The sequence below is a fragment of the Prionailurus viverrinus genome, chromosome C1, assembly GCF_022837055.1.
Source record: "Prionailurus viverrinus isolate Anna chromosome C1, UM_Priviv_1.0, whole genome shotgun sequence".
NCBI classification, from domain to species: domain Eukaryota; kingdom Metazoa; phylum Chordata; class Mammalia; order Carnivora; family Felidae; genus Prionailurus; species Prionailurus viverrinus.
This window is the reverse complement of record NC_062568.1, coordinates 49797242-49817943: the sequence shown is the minus strand read 5'-3', so window position 1 is coordinate 49817943 and position 20702 is coordinate 49797242. Positions and strand designations below refer to the sequence as shown.

At 35.1% G+C, this 20702-nt stretch overlaps 1 protein-coding gene across 7 annotated transcripts in view; it reads right to left on the bottom strand.

Moving 5' to 3' along the window:
• The window catches only part of SESTD1 (SEC14 and spectrin domain containing 1), a 171021-nt gene that overhangs the window by 59487 nt on the left and 90832 nt on the right, over positions 1-20702 (bottom strand). For all 7 annotated transcript variants that reach the window (XR_007154798.1, XM_047871087.1, XM_047871085.1 and 4 more), the window contains one exon: positions 16317-16430. Coding sequence is in view for 6 of the 7 variants with exons in the window: in XM_047871087.1 (XP_047727043.1) it covers positions 16317-16430 (114 nt within the window). In the remaining variant the exon portion in view is untranslated. The remainder of the gene's footprint in view (positions 1-16316; positions 16431-20702) is intronic.

Sequence of the window (20702 nt, the reverse complement as noted above, 5' to 3'; positions counted from 1 at the left end):
CAATGAAGATATACAAGAATATAAAATAAAATACACATATGAGAGAAAGATATTCAAATGGCAGTGTTAATGCAAAAATGATACATGGAAATTCTAATCTACCCCCAAAAAAGATGTGCTAAGAAAAATGTGTTTAATGTGTCCAGCTAGAAAGAACACCATTCACACTCTAACAATAACGAAAGCCAGATAATCTATAAAATTATAACTTTTGTAGAACTTCTCAAAGAGCCAAGGTCACAGAGAAACCAACTAGCCTGAAAACGAAGAAAAGACAACAACATAGATGGTGGAAAGGGAGCCTACAAAGTGCCATGAGCAAAGTTTTGGGGGATTATGGAACTCTTCTATATCTTGACTGTGGTGAAGGATTTATAATTATATGTATCTGTCAAATCTCCGTAGGCTAAAAGGGGTGAATTTTACTACATGTACATTATTCCTCAATAAAGCTAACTTTTTTAAAAAGTAAAAAAATGAAAAACAACATAAGAACTTGTGGACAAACTACTAGAGAAAGAAAGAAGGAAACGAAAAATTTAGAAACATACCCAATATGCAAGTGGGGTACATCCACACCATGTATGAAGTTATAATATAAACACTAAATGAGGGGAAATTTACCCAAACTGCTAACTGCTTGGTTAAAAGGTGGGGGAAGATAATCTTAGTAAGGTAACAAAACCATGGTATCAAAAGTTCATAAAACTATCAGAGAAAAATTGATTCTACCATAATTAGACTTTATTTAAAAATTGGTATTGAAAACAATGTATTAAGTGCAAACTAAGAGCCTTAAATGTTTATATTAGCAAAAAGAAAGGGTGATGAATAATGAGCTAAGTAACCTATCAAAGAAGTTGGGGACAGGGGGGTAGTGGGGGAACAAAAGAAAAAATTCAGATAATAGAAAGAAGAAGGTAAAAAATAAGCAATTAATAAAGCCAAAAGTTGTTCCTTGAAAAAACTAAAATAAAATCAACCAATTTCTGAGACGACAGAGCAGTAAGAAAAGCACAAATATGTAGCAATACAAGTGAAAAGAGCACAGCTACATTGGCAGCAGTGGTTTAAAAGATAGTAGGACACAGAACAATCTTGTGTCAATAAGTATGCAAGGTTACAAGAAATGGACAAATTCCTATAAAAAATAATGTATCACAATTGACATAAGAAAAAAAACCACCTATAACCAATGAAGTGAATCACTAGACCCCATTTTCAGGAATCATACCATTAGTGGTAATTTTAGTATTGCTATTCTAAGATCACTTGATGAGGAAGAAAGCGAATGATTAATATAAGACATTCTAAATTTTCCCATTCCTGAAGTCCTTGAGAAAGTGGAATTCTTGAGAAGGAAGACACAACGAGGAAAAAGTTCCCCTTATGCTCTTCAATTTGAATTGGAAGTATCAATTTAAACTCATGATATCTTTCAACTTAAATAAAAACACACACAATTTTTCTAGTTCTAACCATTAACAGGTTTAGAAATAATGACCAGTTCTGTAGAAATGCACACCTCTAGTATCCAGACTGTTACCTACAAATACCATTTCCCTCTAAAGGGAATCAAGGCTCTTTGAAAAAAAGGCCAATTCCAGGTCTTAGGGCTAGAAACACACATGATGAGCTTAGAATATCTTCTCATCCAGATATCAAGAATGGTATCAAAGACTACTAGGATTGTGCCAAAGGTCTTGAAAAGGTTTCCACTGGCCAAAGTTGTAACAATCTGCATGTCAATAAAATTAACAAGTGCTATATTTTGAAACATTAAGTATGTTTAATCCAATGAGCTCATACTGATACAAAAGAAATGACAATCATTGGACTACAATGGGGAACAAATTTACTGAAAACCAGCAAACAAAGGGAAACAGGCATTTCTCTCAACTTTCATATACAAACCATACCACTGGGTAAACAAATAATCAATGAAAGTAAGCTTCTCGTTACAGAAGTATTCTAGCTAATAAATGAAGAAAGAATAATAGAACTAGATCATTTTAAATTTTTAATAAATCCACGCATTAAACATAAATCGCTGCTAACATCACAAAAAAAGAAGACAACTATTATGAGTTTCATGATCAAGGAACACATCACCACCAATGAAAAGCCTTGGAAAAAGAAAACATGAATCTAATCAATTCTCTAAATCCAACTATCAATTTATGGAAATACAGAGAATCAAAAAGGCAGAAGAATATGTTAAACTACACCATGCAGATGCTTGCTGCCATGAAAAACTATAGGAAAAACAACAATCTTGTCTCTTTAAGAGACATAAGAGAAATAAAAATTGATATTAAACAGCTTTATTTAATGAATACAGAATCCCACAACCAATAATAAGAGAAGTACATATTCTTTTCAAGAAGCATTTAATATTTAAAAACTTGACTGTGTATGAGGCCATAAAAAAAAAGCCTTGGTATATTTCAAAGGAACTGATAATATTCTTTCACCACAATGAAAAAAGTTAGAAATCAATAATCAATCAAATCAGATTTTAAGACTGTATCTACTTGGAAAGGGATCTCAAACAATCACAATAAGCTGCCACTCTTTGGATAGTGATTCAAATCAATCAGTCAAATAATCCATGCACATGCATGATTTATATATAAATTTGTAAACAAATTTTAAAGTGAGATATATAATTCATATATATTTTTTATATAACTAAATCCTTTTATAACATTTATTAAGTAATTATAAATTTAAAACCAACTGGCTCTTTGATATTAACAAATTGTTTCTTTTAAGGTAGAATAATGGTATTAGGTTATATTTTTTTAAAAAGACCTTTATGTTTTAGAGACATATAGTAAAATATTTACAAATAAATTCAAATGTCCTCCATTTCCTTCACTACAATATCTCCAGTCTTTCTTGACAGAAGTGGATTAAGGTAAGGAGGGGGCAGGATGGACCATGGAATGATGATTGCTGGAACTGGGTATAGGAATTCATGGAGTTAACTATAATATTTTGTGTATTTTTTATGTGTTCATAATTTTTATAATAAAAATACTAAAAGCCTAAAATAAATATAAATCTCTCTTTTAAAAGAATCTTTCCAGAAAGAAAATGCCCCGCCAGTTTATGAGTGAGTTTTAAAAATCAAAGAATAGACCATTTTGATCTTAAACAAATGCTTCCAGAGAACAGAAATGCAGAGAATAGTCCCAACTCATTTCATGACACTGGCATAACACTGATACCCAAGGACAATGTGGGGAAAGAAAGACCACAAGGACTTGAAAATATCAAGTATTAGCCAATATCAAGCAAGGCTGTGGAAGAGTAAAAATTCTTATACACTGCAACTGGATATGTAAATTAGAATACCTCTTTGGGAAGCAATTTGGCATTATCTTAAAAATTTGAACATTTCTATAACCTAGGTCTGGTGAATCTGCAAAAAGAGAAAACCTTATACATGTTTCACCAGGAGACATATACAAAAATTTTTGTAGCATATCATTCATAATGGCAAAAGAATGAAACAACCCAAATGTCCATCAACAGGAGAATAACATAGCAGAATAACATAGCGGAATGACATTCACCAGTGAGAATGAATCAACTACATCCACTGCAAGAGTATGCATGAATCTTATATATATAATGATGAATGAGAAAAAGCAGGTCAGTGAACATTAAAATCATACCATTTTTAAAAGCTCAAAAATAAGTGAAACTAAATACAATATTTAGTAACAAATAATATCTTTAAATGGCAATTCTACAGATACAAATAGAAAAGAATAATAAAAGGTAAACATTCCCTATTTTCTTCTTAAGATTTTGTCTTTCACATCTAAATTAACACACACACACACACACACACACACACACACACACACACAGAATGAGAATATGAACAAAGGATGGATAAATACAAATAAGTTACCTTTATTTCAAAGAATGGAGATTTGGGTTCTTGGGATGGGCTGTGGGTAACCAAGTATTTATTTCAGTATTAAGCTTCATATATACCTACATGTTTTTAAAAAGAATATGTAGCAAATACTGTATTTAAAAACTAAACACAGAATCAAGAGAAGAAGGGAACAACTATCAGTACCTGACTGAAGAAAAAGCTAACTTCTGAGGAAGCAAGCAGGGAGGTTACAGGGAGAACAAAGGGAAATCTAGAGATGGTAGTAGTAAGAAAGCTGAGGGGGTTTATATGCCTTTTCCTCCATTTAAAAAGTAAAAGAAGGGTGCCTGGGTGGCTCAGTTACGTGTCCCACTCTTGATTTTGGCCTGGGTCATGATCTCAAGGTTTTGAAATCGAGCCCCGCATCAGGCTCTGCACGGAGGATTTTCTCTCCCTCTACTTCTCTCCCCTGTTGGGGTGAGTGTGTGTGTGTGTGTGTGTGTGTGTGTGTGTGTGTGCATGTGCGTGTGCTGTCTCCCTCTCTAAAACATAAACAAACATTTTCTAAAAAGTAAAAGAAAAGATATAGAACACCAAATTACATTTTTGGTTAGTTTAACAGCAGCAAACTATATTATATCCATCCGTTTTAAATGGCAATTAATGCGATCTCTCTTGCACAAGTTTAGCATATCTCAATTTCACAGTCTTCCTCTTTAGGTAATAATGAAAGCTAACTTAAATATCTATTAAAATTTTTTAATGTTTATTTATATTTAAGAGAGAGAGAGAGAGAGCGCAATTGGCGGGGGGGCAAAGAGACAGGGAGACAAAGAAATTGAAGCAGGGGGTGCCTGAGTGGCTCAGTCGGGCGTGTGACTTCAGCTCAGGTCATGATCTTGCGGTTCACGAGTTCAAGCCCCACGTCGGGCTCTGTGCTGATAGCTCAGAGCCTGGAGCCTGCTTCAGATTCTGTGTCTCCCTCTACCTCTCTGCCCCTACCCCACTTGTGCTCTGTCTCTCTCTCTCAAAAATAAATAAAAACATTAAAAAATTAAAAGTTTAAAAAAAGAAAAGAAAAGAAAAAAGAAAAGAAAAGAAAAGAAAAGAAAAGAAAAGAAAAGAAAAGAAAAGAAAAAAGAAAAGAAAAATTGAAGCAGGCTCCAGGCTCCAAGCCATCCCCACAGAGCCTGACATGGGGCTTGAACTCAGACTGTGAGATCATGACCTGAGCTGAAGTCAGACGCTTAACTGACTGAGCCACCCAGGCACCCCAAAACAAACATCTTAAAGAATTTTTTTAAAACAAAATAAACATCTCAGAATAAAAAGAACACAAAATTTTTTTCTCTTATTGAAAAATCTGTCACAGAGGGCTTTATTTTATTCTCTTGTTCTAACGCAGCTTCTTTAGACTAGAGGACAGGCATGACACTGAACAGTAAATGTTAAGTGGCGTTCAGGCCACAAGAATCATCTCATCTTCCAGCAAGTTCTTCTGGGATCTAGACAGATATCTCCACAAGAGCAAGAGTAAACACAGTCAGCTCCCACGGAGGGCCTTTTCCTTTGTCCAAAGTGCCTAGCAATCTATTAACTAGATATACACTAACAGTGAAAAAGAAATATGTATTTACTCCAGGAAGAAACACTGCTTGCTAAATTAAGCACCAATTCACATCTGAAAAGACACCTGAACAGAAACGAATGTAAAATATAATGAATAGTCTTTCTGCTCTTCTACTGTGCCTCACCTGACACAATATTCTATTTGAACATTGAAAAAATGTCTACTGAAAAATCCCTTTCATGTCCCTCTTATTATAATTTAACTTTTAATGATGTTATTCATTTGTTCAACATTCATTATTTAAAAGAGTTAAACTGATTAGAAGTATTATTTATTAGAAGCTATGTGTTCTAGTGCTGGGAATACAAGGATGGGTAAGATATGTTTCTACAAAGGAAATGAGCTTTTTATTTCTGCAATATTCTACAGAGTTGTTTTCATAAAAAGAAGTAGATTAAAGTTTTCTGATTTATTTCTACAGCCTTTGTTAAAAATACTCTAAATAAATCTAAATATTGTTGCAATAGCACAGAGGGACCAAGGTTTTACTAGAATATCCCAAATGATTTCCAAATACCTTTCTTAGGTTAAACACCATTATAATGATTTAATTGTAAGGATACCGAGCTAGGAACCAATCACTCCAGGTTTGTGCCTTAGCTCTGTCACAAATTCACTGACTTTGTAGAAGTCAGCCTAAAGGAACTCACTCCAGGCTATTTTTCCAATCTGCCAAAGAAGGCAGTTGCGTTAAACTATCTATGTCTCTTTAAGCTCATAAGAGGACATATTCTAATAAGCTGTCATGCTGTACATTTAATTTGGGCCATTCTTCTCTAATACATGACCTATCTTGCCCAATGAAGAGTATTTGTCACTTTCTACACACACTGGTTAGCCTCACTAAAAAAAAATAATAATAATAATAAAAGTTAACATAAATTATAAAAAATGTAGAAATATGTATTTGTAGTATCTAAATACATTAAAGTCACTGGTAACAGACTTCAAGTTTAATAAGCCAAAGGGAAAATGTGAAATTACTTAGTTATGCAGAGCAAAAGCTGTACTTGCATCTGAATATTTCTTGTAAAAAAAAACTTTTTTCCTAAAACCAACATAAATGCAAATAGTGCAGAGTCACTGTCTTTTATCACATAAAATATATTTAAGAAAATACTATCTCTTAGGAAACATAACTTTTGAAGAAAAAAGTTACCTAAGATTATTGTCATGATATTTACACTTATGCAAAATAGACATAAACAAGAACATATCACAATTATAGACCTGCATAAGACTCATTTTCTCTATTATTAGAAAATATTTTATAGAATCTATATTCTTATAAAACTCACTGATGGCTGTTCAAAGTGAAAATAGATCTGCCATGTAGAAACACAGAACTGTATCAATACCAAAGGTATCTCAAAGCTAAATTATGTCTATGGAGAAAAACAATAGCTTTAACAATCAGAAGACTGAAAATCACAACCATTTAAAATTAACAACTTAAGGAACTATCTACTGTGATGAAGTATCAGTTTGTACTTCAATAATTTCATCTTTACTTAAGAGGGGGACTGAGGACAAGGAGAAGTGCAGAAGAAGCTGGCAAAACACCAATAACTGATTCTATTTTATTAGATAATGTTCAAAAAGAATGAAGGAAAAAAAATTAAGAAGGGTATCTAAGTATCACCCCTCTGAAGTGAGTCAGGAGAAGCATCCATAAAAGAAAAGAGAAAGCCTCCTTCCAGTCCACAGCAAAAGTACATTCTGTTTACAAAGGTAAGTTGTGCAATTACCTTTGGAAAATGACACCATTTGCCAGAACGCAGCATATAAATTACAACTGCTTCTAAGATGACAAACCAAGCTACAATGAACCAATGATTCTACTCCACTCCAGTGCCAGCGTCACAGAGAAACAGGATTTCACAAAAAGAGCAAATTCAAATGCACAAGCAAAGGAAATATGGGAAGAAACCATATTTTTCTGGGGGTGGAAGGGCAAGGATTTAGGCCTGAAGTAAAACTGGAGTGCTAAGAAAGTAAACTATGCAGACAAGGAGATTTCTGGAAGTTGGAAAAGCGCAGAAACAGATTAGAAAGTAAATAATCTACATTTCAAAAAAACAAAGAGAGGGAACTAACACGCATAACAGTCAATGTGGTGGAACAAATTTGGAATCTCACACTAGGTGATTTTTTTTTTAATTTTCTTTAATGTTTATTTTTGAGAGAAAGACAGACAGAGCAAGTAGGGGAGGGGCAAAAAGAAGGGGAGACACAGAATCAGAAGCAGGCTCCAGGCTCTGAGCTGTCAGCACAGAGCCTGATGCTGGGCTGGAACCCACAAACCATGAGATCATGACCTGAGCTGAAGTTGACGCCCAACCAACTGAGCCACCCAGGTGCCCCTAGGTGATTTTTCTCTAAGCTATTCATTACAGCTTCTCAAGTTACAAAATACTGGTAAGATTTCCTATATTTCTGTTAACAGTTCTGAAAGAGACCACTAATACAACAAACCTTCATAAAACATTTAAATATGAAGCAGTGAAAAGTCAGGGCTATTTTATCTCACGGGAAATGTTTTATTTCCCCTCAAAGAGGGGGAAACACACACCCAAAAGCAATCATCCCCAAAATTAAAAACAAAATTAGAAAATAAAGGTCCAAAATATCACATTTAGGTCATGCATATTAGGTCTAATCCCTTTACCCCAGGATTCTTCATATAAAAACACACAAATAATGCCATAATTGCTAAGAAGTCTAAGGAAATATTTTCCAAAACTGCAGAAAAAGGTGTGAAAATCTTTAACTACTTAATAAGAAATAACACTGCAAATTAGAGAATTATTAAAAAGTTCAAAAAGACACAAATAGGTAGGTATCAGTGCATTAGAATATTAAGCATACTAGCCAGTTCTTTATCTCCTGTAGAACTTTCTTTCAAATATTTACTGACAATGTCACCTATTCTAATCAAGGGATTGTTAGAAAAACTACATTTGAGCAGAAAAGCAAACCTCCTTAAAAATCAAACAATTCCTTACCTTGGAGAAAGAAGATACTACCATAAACTCAAGATTTCATTTCTCAAAAAAACATTTAAAATAATACATTTTCCTAAAGAATGTCTTTAGACTGACTCACTGGCAATACTTCTCCCCAAAATTCTGACAATCTCAAGAACACTCTCCATAACATTCTATAGTATTTTATCATTTTTCCCAGAGCATAACAGAGAAGTAGTATACAATGAGGTTGTTTTAAGAAAGGATTTACTAAATTGTTAATACTATAAAATACTAAATTAAAGGGAACTTCATTACACCATCAAATAACATGATATACACCAAATAAATCAATTCTGACTTTTCCCATCTAACAAATGGTATGGATGATCTTTAATTTTAAAACAGTTATGTAAGATGCAGAGTGAGCTATTATAAACTATTTACAAAATTATCTATTTTTATGTTCAATTTTAAGACTATATATAAATTATGATGAAAATGGTACTATACCTTCAAAAACAGAAGGGGAAATTATTTTCATAACCTAATCTTTGAAATTTTAACTTTTATACTTTAAAAAAATTGACTGGTTTATTTTTATAATTTTTACATTTCTTTTTAAGCAACTATAAGTGAGAAAAGGTTTGTAAGCCTAGCCTGACAACTCTTTTAAAGGGTAGAAAGTCTTCTACTGTTCATAAATGAAAGTTCAAATTTGATTTAATTACAACATATGCTTCCTTTTTTACCATAATTTTTGAGTACCAGAGATATCATCATATGCTAACTAATAATTTTGATGAAATGAGATTCATGTGTCAGAAAATCTATCTCAATCTTAGGAACAGGCAGAAGATATTACCGTTCTTTCAAGCAATGCTGGGTCTGTACCTTTGATTGACTTCCTATAGACTAGTCAGAGACAGGTTAATTTGTAGATATTGTTCAGAAAAAATGCAAATAGTTTATGATCAGTGAAACTGATCAGTTTTGGTCTCGTGAAATAAAGCATAACCTCAAATTTAGAATTTACGGATCTAAAGGACATTGAGCAGTTTTGCATCTAACTTGGCAATCTTATCTGTCTGTAAAAATCCTAAATTCCTCAAAAACTCTTAGCCACACCTTACAAATTACTGATAACCTCATCAGACAATGATTTACCTATGTATGATTTGTGTTTATGTTCTATTTGCAGGAGTGTCATGTTTTTACTTTTATGAATATCATTCTTTTAACATATGCTTGATCTACTCAGGATTATGGTAGAGATCATATTCTGATTTTTGTCTAACTGCTAAATAATTCTAAATTATTTTCAACTATTCATCTCCATGAATAATATGTATAGATACCATTAAATTCTTGAAGAAAAGATTAATCAGTTACATTCAAAGTAGCTATCATTTTAAGCAGGAATCTAAACTTCAGATCTACCTCCAAAGAAATGTGAAACCTAGAAAACAAGCACAAAGGGAGCCAGAATAAAACAATGGAACTGCAAAAAGTTAGATAAAAAAGATCACTACCCTACGTAAGTTTTTCAAACTTTTGCCAAGTCCATTCAAAGGAAATAAAAATCATAAAAATGTTTAAAGGTAAATACTACTTGAAAAAGAGGTTAAAGTAAGACAAATTAAATAACTACACCACAATACTTAATTAACTAGCACATACGACTGCTCAGCAAGTTTGAAGAGAAAGATATTTGGCCATATTGTCTTTAATCAAAACATTTGTGAAGGTTTTCTTTAGTATAGAAACTTACTTATAAAAAGATTCAGAACTTGTTTCTCCTTTATTCTCCCTAGAACACTCATTCTTTCCTAATAAAACATTCCCAAAAAAACCTAACACAGAACCTCTCACTCTGCAGGCACTCACACTTCATTTTTTATTTTACTTAATGGTAAAAATGTGTGTGGAAGATATGAATTAAAAATGTGTCTTTGCGGATTTACTACAGATTCATGTGTGTATATATGTGTGTGTGTGTATATATATATATACGTGTATGTCTGCTTGTATCTGTTAGCTGGGGAGTTATTTTTTCAGTAAGGGAAAACTGCTTTCTGCAAAAACTAGAAAGAAGTCATAATACACGGAGCCAGAGGTGCTCCCAACAGAATGTGAAGGAAGTCTCTGGTCCTGGATCCTAGCATTAGTATGGCCTCAAAAAAAGAAAAAGGAAAAAACAGAATCAGATGCAGTATTAAGAGGAGATAAGGAGATAAGAGAAGAAAACAATTTATAATGGTGGCTGATTAACATTGCCAGTAAATAACTTTTACTCTCATGAATAACAATAAAGAATAAGGTAAAGATCCTTTGTGATTATTAGTCTCCCAATTTGAGGATAAGGTTAATGCTGTACTACTTCAATTTTATCTTGTCATTTAATAGACTACAGATACTATCATCTAACCAGCAAAAGCTATCAAAGCCACCAGGTAGAATGCTGCTGAAGGACAAAAAGTACATGAATATCTGAACTGCTAAAAGGGAAACTGAACAGGTAGGTACCTATTTCAGAGATAGGACAATACATAAGGAAATATTTAGGTGAGCAATGAGAGCTGAATATTCAATAGCTGATGAAAAACATCAGGAAGTAAACAGGAAGAAAGTCATCTAGAAGAAAAATTTAGGAATGATGATGAGCGAGGAAATGTGAAATCATGTGGGAAAAACAAGCTGTCATTAAAACAACAAGTAGGTGTTTATTTGATGAATGTTGTTGACAGATGGTAATAAATAAACTTTTCTTATGGATTATTCTATAAAGTAAAACATACTGTTGCTTATAGGAATGCTGTACTTATAACAAAGTTGTACTTTAAAAATATTTAGTATATATCCAAAAACACAACCTTAATTACAACAGCCCAAATGATCCAAATAACATCAAGGAAAGTAATTTTTGATTAAACGAGAATCTATGTTGAATTTAATTATATATAGCTCTAAGTATCATATAATGGCTGTGTTGAACTGCCGCTTAAAGTTGAATGTGCTTGGCAGTACATTACCCAGCATTTGAAATTACTCTCATCTCATTAAGATATTAGGCTTTTTAATAAGTGCCTAGTGCTTATTTACTCGGGAAAATATCCTAGCTAAATCTCTTCAATGACTGAAAGAAAACAATATAGTGATATAAAAACTTTCATAGTTGGGTTTTAAACATCAATCTATGACACCAGATCTAAGCAGAGAGGAACTGTTTTCTACTTTATTTCCAAGATGCAATGTGTTTAGTCACTATGAACTCATAGCATGAGACTCAACTAGGCACAGCATTTCTGAGCAGATGCCTATGCTTAAGAAGGATGTGACAGACTCTTCACAAAAGGGATCTTCTCTCCTATTCCGTGTTCGCAGCTTTAGTTTCTAAACCACTGGCCTCTGCTCACTTTCTCTCAGAGCAACATTTCCTGCACAACTGGCATGAACAGCAGACCTCCCTGCCTGTCAGAAGTACTCACTCATCATGGCAACATTCAGGCAACCTTTACTCTCTTCCCTCACTACACTTTTATTTCTCCTCCCTCAGATGCAGTTTCTCATTCAACTATCAGGGTAACACCTTTTCTAACGGTGTTAGAAGGCAGCCTTCCCCTACAGTGCCGGCACATCTTTCCACTAAGTCCACATTCACAGTCAAGTCAACCGATGACAAAAGTACGCAAGATAAAATGGGGGTGTGGGGGGATTCAACTCCATCTGCATAGGATGTAGAAAGCTGAGATGAACAATACTCCAACCCTCAGAACACCACCACCAGCACCACCACCACCAAAATAATGCAAGTTAATCTGCAAAATGACAACTTTTCTTCAACACACAAGAGTTACCAGGAAAACCAATTAACCTGAAAAACAGGAATAGGTTAGCGCTTTCAAGAAAAGATGGGACTAGAACACTTGCTTTCCTGTGGAAAATGCCAGAAATGATACAAGCCAGGTAAGGATTAAGCTACCATTTTTAACAAATCGCTAAGGGCCAAATGTGAACCAATGTGAAAATACAAAACCTCTGGAAAGTACAGACACACCAAGAATTCAATCTCACTTGCAGGCTCTTCTACACAGACCTCCTGGGAATCATGAGAAAGATAAGGATGGTTAAGATAAGAAACTTCAGGGGCACCTAGGTGGCTCAGTTGGTTAAGCATCTTACTCTTGATGCATCTCACTCAAGTCATGATCTCATGGTTGTGAGATCGAGCCCCACGCCAGGCTCTGTGTTGAATGTGGACCCTACTTAAGATATTCTCTCTCTCTCTCCCCCCCATCTGACTTTCTCTCCCACTTGTACGTGCATGCGCTCTCTCTCTCAAAAAAAAAAAAAAAAAAGGTAAGAAACTTCAAACAGCCTCTCTCAGATATAGACCTGGGAGACGTGAACAGCAGCCACCACTGAAAACGCATGAAGATGAGACAGCCCAGATTCTTCAACTCTATCTCCTCTAGAGAACAAAAACCTTTGCATGCTGAGGGAAAGGGAACAGAACCCAGATGACCTTGGAGCACAAATACAGCCCCACTATAGCTGGAGGAAAGGAAAAGAAAAATCTTCTGGTGGAGGCAAGAATATACGATGAGCCCACACTATCACAGCCCTTCTAAAGCTGGGAAAGAGGGCTCTACTTCCTAGACTCAGTGTCACAAAGCCTGCCACAGTGTCACAAAGTCTGGTTCAGACTGAGACTGAACCAGAATAACAGAAAATGCCCCTCAGACAAACACTGAGTAGCAAGGAACAGCAGTCTTTGGTTGACTATATATTTGGTTGCATCTATAATGCAGAGAGAGATCTTTTCTGAGGCAAGGTACAAAGGAAAGACCTATAGCTGAGGGTGAAATAAACACTGAAAAAAACAGTCTCTGGCAAGCTAGCACCATCTTCAACACAAGGTAGCTCAAGAGGAATTTGAAGCCTGTGGTGCACTAAAGAAAATAAAAGCAACAACAAAAGCCAAAGCCAACTCAACTCGGCGCAGCCAACTCTCCTGCCCCACTAAAAACCTAGTGAAAACCAAGATGGGCCCATGAACAGGCACAAATACTATTTACTTCAGTCTTTACTATCCTAAACAACATGTCCAACATGCCACAAAAAATAACAAGGCATGCAAAAGGCAATCAGGAATCAAAGCAAATGACGTAACTAGAGTAAGACAGACCCAGATACTGGAACTATCAGGTAAGGAATTTAAAGTAACTCTAATACATGCTAAAGGTTCTCATGGAAAAACTACAAGAAAACAGGCAAGAACAGATGGGGGATTTCAGCAAAAAGAAACTATAACGAAGAATCAAAAAGAAATACTACAAACAAAACATATGGTAACACAGATGAAGTTGAGTTTACAATGAATGACTCATCAATAAACTCAACAAAGCCAAAGAAACAAACAGTAAACCTGAAAATGTTATCAACAGATGGGCGCCTGGATGGCTCAGTTGGTTAAGTGGCTCTCTTTAGCTCAGGTCATGATCTCAGTTTGTGAGTTCAAGCCCGTTGGGTTCTGTGCTGACCGCTCAGAGCCTGGAGCCTGCTTCATATTCTATGTCTCCATCTCTCTCTGCCCCTCCCCCGCTCATGCTGTCTCTCTCTCTCTCTCTCAAAAATAAAATAAAAACATTAAAAAAATTTTTTTTTTTAAAAAATGACAATGGATCAACAGGAAATACCCGAGGGGGAAAAAAAAACATGGAAAAATAAAAGAGAACACCAACCCAGAAATTTTCAAATGGTCTAATATACATGCAATTAGAATTCTAGAAGAAGTAGAAAAAGAAAATGGAGCAGATAAAATATTTGAAAAGAAAGCAAGAATTTTCCAAAATTGATGGCAGACATCAAACCAGCGATGCAAGAAGTTCAGGGAACACCAAAGAGAATAAATACTAAATAAAATACATCAAGGCATTACATAATAAAACTGCAGAAAAAACAAAAACTAAATGAAAAATCTTGAAGGTGGCCAATGGGGGAAAAATATATGGTACACAGGGGACCAAGGATACAAAGAACAGAACTCTCCACAGGAGCTATGGAAATAAGTCACTGGTATGATAATGTCCTGAAAGAAACAATGAAACAAAATTCTATAACCACTGAAAATACCTTTCAGAACCATATTAGAAATAATGGTTTTTGTTTGTTTGGTTTTTTCAGGGAAAAAAAAGGCTGAAAAAATTCAATGATAACAGACCTGTACTGCAAGATACATTAAAGGAAGCCTTTTAGACAGAGGACTATATTAGACAAAAAGATGAATCTCCAAAAAGAAATGAAGAACACCAGAAACGGCATAAAGATGAACTTCTTTTTTTATTTTAAACTGATGTAAAGAGACTATCTATGGCAAAAATAGTAGCCATCTATTGTGTGTTTACAGCATAGAAGTGAAATGTATGAAAACAAGGGGAGGAAATATTGGATATACAGTGTTTTAGGTAATTTCCACTATATGTTAAGTGGTATATTATTTGCAAGTAATAGTCCATTAATTAAAGATGTATATTATAGGGGCACTTGAGTGGCCCAGTCCGTTAAGTGTCAGACTTCACCTCAGGTCATGATCTTGCGGTTCATGAGTCCGAGCCCTGCATCAGGCTGTGTGCAGACAGCTCAGAGCCTGGAGCCTGCTTCCAATTCTGTGTCTCCTTCTCTCTGCCCCTCCCCTGCTCACGCTCTATCTCTCTCTCTCTCAAAAAGAAATAAACATTAAAAAAAAAAAAGATGTAGACTGTAAACCTAGGGTGTACACACACAAAAAAAATCTAAATAAGAGATATAAACTACAATACGGATAAAATGTTATCATAAAAAATAATCCAAAAAATAGAAAAAGAACCAAAAAATACACAAAACCTAGCAAGATAGATTTTAAACCACCTGGTTTTATGAAATACTAAAATAACAGATTATCAGAATGGATATGAAGCAAAACCTAGGGGCACCTGGGTGCTCAATCAGGCATCTGACTTCGGCTCAGGTCGTGATCTCGTATTTCATGGGTTTGAGCACTATCCACAACAGCCAAAGTATGGAGAGAACCCAAATGTCCATCAAGAGATGAATGGATAAAGAAGGTGTGGTATATATATACAATGGAGTATTGCTCAACAATCAAAAAGAATGAAATCTTGCCATCTGCAACAACGTGGATGGAACTAGAGTGTACTATGCTAAGCAAAAGCAGTCAGAGAAAGACAAACATCATATGACTTCACTCATATGTGGAATTTAAGATACAAAACAGATGAATATAAGGGAAGGGAAACAAAAATAATATAAAAACAGGGAGGGAGCCTTTCTCGCCCTGTATTTAGGAGACTCTTAAATACAGAGAACTGAGGGGTTTGTTGCTGGAGGGGTTGTGGGTGGGGGGATGGGCTAAATGGGCAAAGGTTAAGGAGGACACTTGCTGGGATGAGCAGAGGGTGTTATATGTAGGGGATGAAACACTGGATTCTATCTCTGAAATCATTATGGCACTGTATGCTAACTAACTTGGATATAAACTTAAAAATAATAATTTTAGAAATATGTTAAAACTAGGAAAAAAACGCTAAAAAATACAGAGTGATACAAATGAAAACAAGAAAGAATTAGTGGTCTTTGACAAGGAATCATAATCTATTCAACAAATATGTGAATGTCAATTATACACTAATCATTGCTTAGGCACTGTGTGAGAACTGCTTGAGCACAGCTTAGTATCCAATGACAAGCAAACAAAATAATATCAGCAAAATGCTATTTTTAAAGATACAACACACTTCTGCTTTTTTATATAGAGTATATTTACCTCAAAGCCAAGTCTATCCTTTTCTTTCCAAAAACAAAAATGTGTTACTTTCTTATCCCAGAATTCATCGGGCTTCACTACACAAACAAGGGACACCTCAGCTGGAACAACATTCTATAAAATACAAAAAATAATAATTATAAATTAGACATGTAAAATGAATAATTTATTAACACCATAAATTACTAAATGTTCATGGTTAGGCTGAATAATTAAGAGACCTTTGGAAAAGAATTAAAATAATAAAGAAATATTCCAAACTTCAAAACATACATGGCAATAAAGAAATACTTGGAAAGACAAGCTGATTCAGAAAAGACTTCAAATAAACAATGTAATAAAAACAGTACATGTGGGGATGCCTAGATGGCTCAGTCTGTTAAGTGTCCGACTTTGGCTCAGGTCATAAGCTCACGGTTCATGAGTTCAAGCTCAGCATCAGGCTCTACTCTTGATAGTGCAGAGCCTGCTTGGGATTCTCTCTCTCTCCCCCATTCTCTGTCACTCCCCACAATCTCTCAAAATAAACAAACTTTAAAAATAAATAAATAAATAAACACCGTACATATGAAATTACTTTTGTGTTTTACTGAATCTTTGTAATAGGTAATGTTCAGATTAAACTACAATATAATTTAAATAACTATCAAATTTTGTTTTTGTGTTCAAAAAAATTTTGGGGCATAATAAAATCATCTTGGAGAATTTCTTCAAATGATGTAAAATCAATTTTTTCACAAAATAAATTTTTTTTTTTTTAAAAAATTTTTTTTTTCAACGTTTATTTATTTTTGGGACAGAGAGAGACAGAGCATGAACGGGAGAGGGGCAGAGAGAGAGGGAGACACAGAATCGGAAACAGGCTCCAGGCTCTGAGCCATCAGCCCAGAGCCCGACGCGGGGCTCGAACTCACGGACCGCGAGATCGTGACCTGGCTGAAGTCGGACGCTTAACCGACTGCGCCACCCAGGCGCCCCACAAAATAAATTTTTTGCTGGTAATTATACAAAAGAGCCAAGATTCTACTTGATTATTAACTTGAAGAAGAGGATAAGCTAATCTTTGACAAATACAATTTCACATTTACTAGATATGGTTATTCATATTACCTTAAAAAGAATGGAAATTAACATTTACTGAGTCAATAAATATTCCATGTATATTTTATCAGCAAACCCATATAGTCTATCTTTAAAATAGATCTGAGGGCGCCTGGGTAGCTCAGTCAGTTGAGCGTTCAACTTTGGCTCAGGTCATGATCTCTCGGTTCATGAGTTCGAGCCCCATGTCAGGCTCTATGCTACCAGCTCGGAGCCTGGAGCTGTTTCGGATTCTGTGTCTCCTCTCTTTCTGCCCCTCCCCTGCTCATACGCATGCACGAGTGCTCTCTCTCTCTCTCAATAAATAATACAATACATCTTAAATCTATCCATTTCTACCACCTGCATTGCTAACATTCCCAAACTAGTCAGCCTTTTAAAATATCCTCTTAACAGGCCTCCCTTCTTCATATTTTCTCATGCTCAGAGTAAAATTCAAACTCCTACCAAGGCCTAGAAAGCCCTCCATACTCAGGGCCCCAATGACCCTCAGACCTCACCTCATACCCCTCTCCCCATAGATCACTCCCCTACCACAGCCACACTAAGTTTCCTGCTGTTCCTGCCTCAAGCTTATGCCCTTGACGTTTCCTCAGTCAGGAATGTTTTTTGCCCCGTACACAGAAGAATGCTCCCTCTATTTAAGATTCTACTCAAATATTCCCTTTTCAGACAGACCTTCCCTGATGACCCTATCTAAAGTAGCACCATATGACTCGGTCTCCTTTTACCACTATATTTTTCTTCATAGCATTTATCACTATCTGATGTTAGATTACTTAGTAATTTGCCTAATTACTTACTATCTGTAGTAATGTACTACTTTATGTAAGATATCTAATATCTTACTATCATGTCAGTCCTATATCTCCAGCCTTTGATAGTGCCTGGTATATAGAAGACACTCCATAAATAACTTTAAATAAATGAATTCACATTAAATAAAATTGAGAGAATGAGATCTACTTGAGTTTCACAGAAGAATAAACAGAGTTTCAAAGAACTAAAGTAACTTGTCCAATATGACAGAGTTGTTCAGTGATGGAGCTTAAAGACAAACCAGATCTGACTCTAAAGTTCTATCACACCATTTCAAATGTTCTAGACCAGGAGTCAGTAAATTCTCTCTCAAGGTGTAGACAGTAAACATTTTAGGCTTTGCAGGCGATATAGTCTCTGTTGCAACTACTTCAATCCTGTCATTATAGTATGAAAGCAGCCATAAACCATATAAATGAATGGGCATAGTTGAGTTCCAACAAAACTTTATTTATGAATTCTAGGGGTCAAATACCATTCAAGACCATAAATGGCAAAACTGAATAACAATAATAATAAATTATGGTTATAATTATTATTATTAAGGAGAAAATAGAAATCTTTCCATTTAAACATGTTATTGGGCACGTCACAAATCTAGTGCCCCCTGCAATTACCAGGCTATGCATTAGTTAAGTAAATTCAACAGTATCAAAGTTATCAGAGAGGCTGGGAAACTTAGGGTAGACTGAGGTTTATTTATATATTGACTTTTGGAAGACTATTATTTCAAAATCACTGAATATTAAAGTTGCGAGAAACAAGAGAAACCAAACTCATTTTAGAGAATATTAGTTACAAAGCCAACACTAAGCTCTGGGATCCCAAACAACTGGTACTCGTACCTTTTGAAATTAAAGCAATGAACGATTTTGTATGTAGAAACTGCTTGACTAGGAGTAAACAAAAGGCCATTGCAACTTCTGAAAATGTTAACTACTAATAAATCCAAAAGTTGTTAAAATACCTATCGGAAAAGAAATCCCAAGAGGGGATTAAATCATCCATTGACTGTTCTTCAAAACTGCCAATGATCAAAGTCCAGTTCAAACAGCAAGCCCCAAACAGGTCATCTGTGACACAGGTGAATGACAGGATGAAAGGAAGAACAACACAAGGTCATAATTAATGGATTTCTCACCTAATAGTTATTTTAACAACTTTTACTGAGAAGAATTCATCTTCACGGGTGGGATATAAAAGTACTCAGAACGTATCTGACAGAAAAAGTTATGGGATATCAATCTGTGCTCCCTTAAAAACTGATCCTCTAGAGGCTATATCCTTTCCAACTCGAAGGAGTAATCCTAATGATGAAGGTTTAGGCCACACGTTTGAATACAAGGTAATGGGTACCTTATTTGGGAACCTCCTCCAATACATCCCACTGGTAAATATATACTTTGTAAAGGATAAAAACAAGACTTAGGGGTTGGACCATGTTAAGTTCTAACCGTGGCTCTTTCCCATGTTCACTGTATGAACCTGGCTAAGTTACTTAAAATCTGTGAGCCTCAGTTGACCCTTGGGGATAACAAAACCTGCCTCCCAAGGTTCTGAGGATAAAATTAAATGACATAATTTACATACGAAGCTTAGTACAGTCTTAACCATATTAACCATATGCTTAATCATATTAACACTAAAAGTATCCTCATCCCTCAAATCCCTTTTTCCTAATAGTCCCAAATAAAAAATAAAATACTAAGAATCATTCTCCATGGGGCACCTGGGTGGCTCAGTCAGCTGAGCATCTGACTCTTGATTTCAGCTCAGGTCATGATCTCACAGTTCATGGGATTGAGCCCCATGTCGGCTCTGTGCTGACAGCACAGAGCCTGCTTGGGATCCTCTTTCCCTCTTTCTGCCCCTCCCTGTCTCTGCCTGCGTGCTTTCTCTCTCTCTCTCTCTCTCTCTCTCTCTCTCTCTCACAATAAATAAATAAACATTAACAAAAAAAAAAAAAAAAAGAGGATCATTCTCCTTAGTTATCATTTGAAATTTTACATTATCTTCCTTTCCACAGAACCCCAAAGCAGCTACTAATTATTTCCCAATCCATTTAAAATTCTTGATCTTTCTTCCAATATCATTAATATTTACTTAACTGAATTTCACTATCCTATGTAACTGCCAACTTCTATTTTCCCTAAACCGACCTGCCATCAACTCTCTTCATTATATTTGCTTCATTTCTGAGCTATCACTAAGTCAGTGTCCCTGCCAGGAATGCCCTTTTCACTTTCTTTCATCTAAATTAGATCATCTCTTTTATTTAACTCACTTAACTTCTACATTCTCTTGAAGCCCTTCTACAGAAACCCAGATATGTGTAAGCAATCTGCCTTTCAATCACTCAAATGTTTTATTTTTCTATTTCAGATCACAACATCTTCAATACCCTTATAATAAAGCAACAAATAGTTACTAGGTCCCTAGAACATGCGAAGGATCATGAAAACGTTC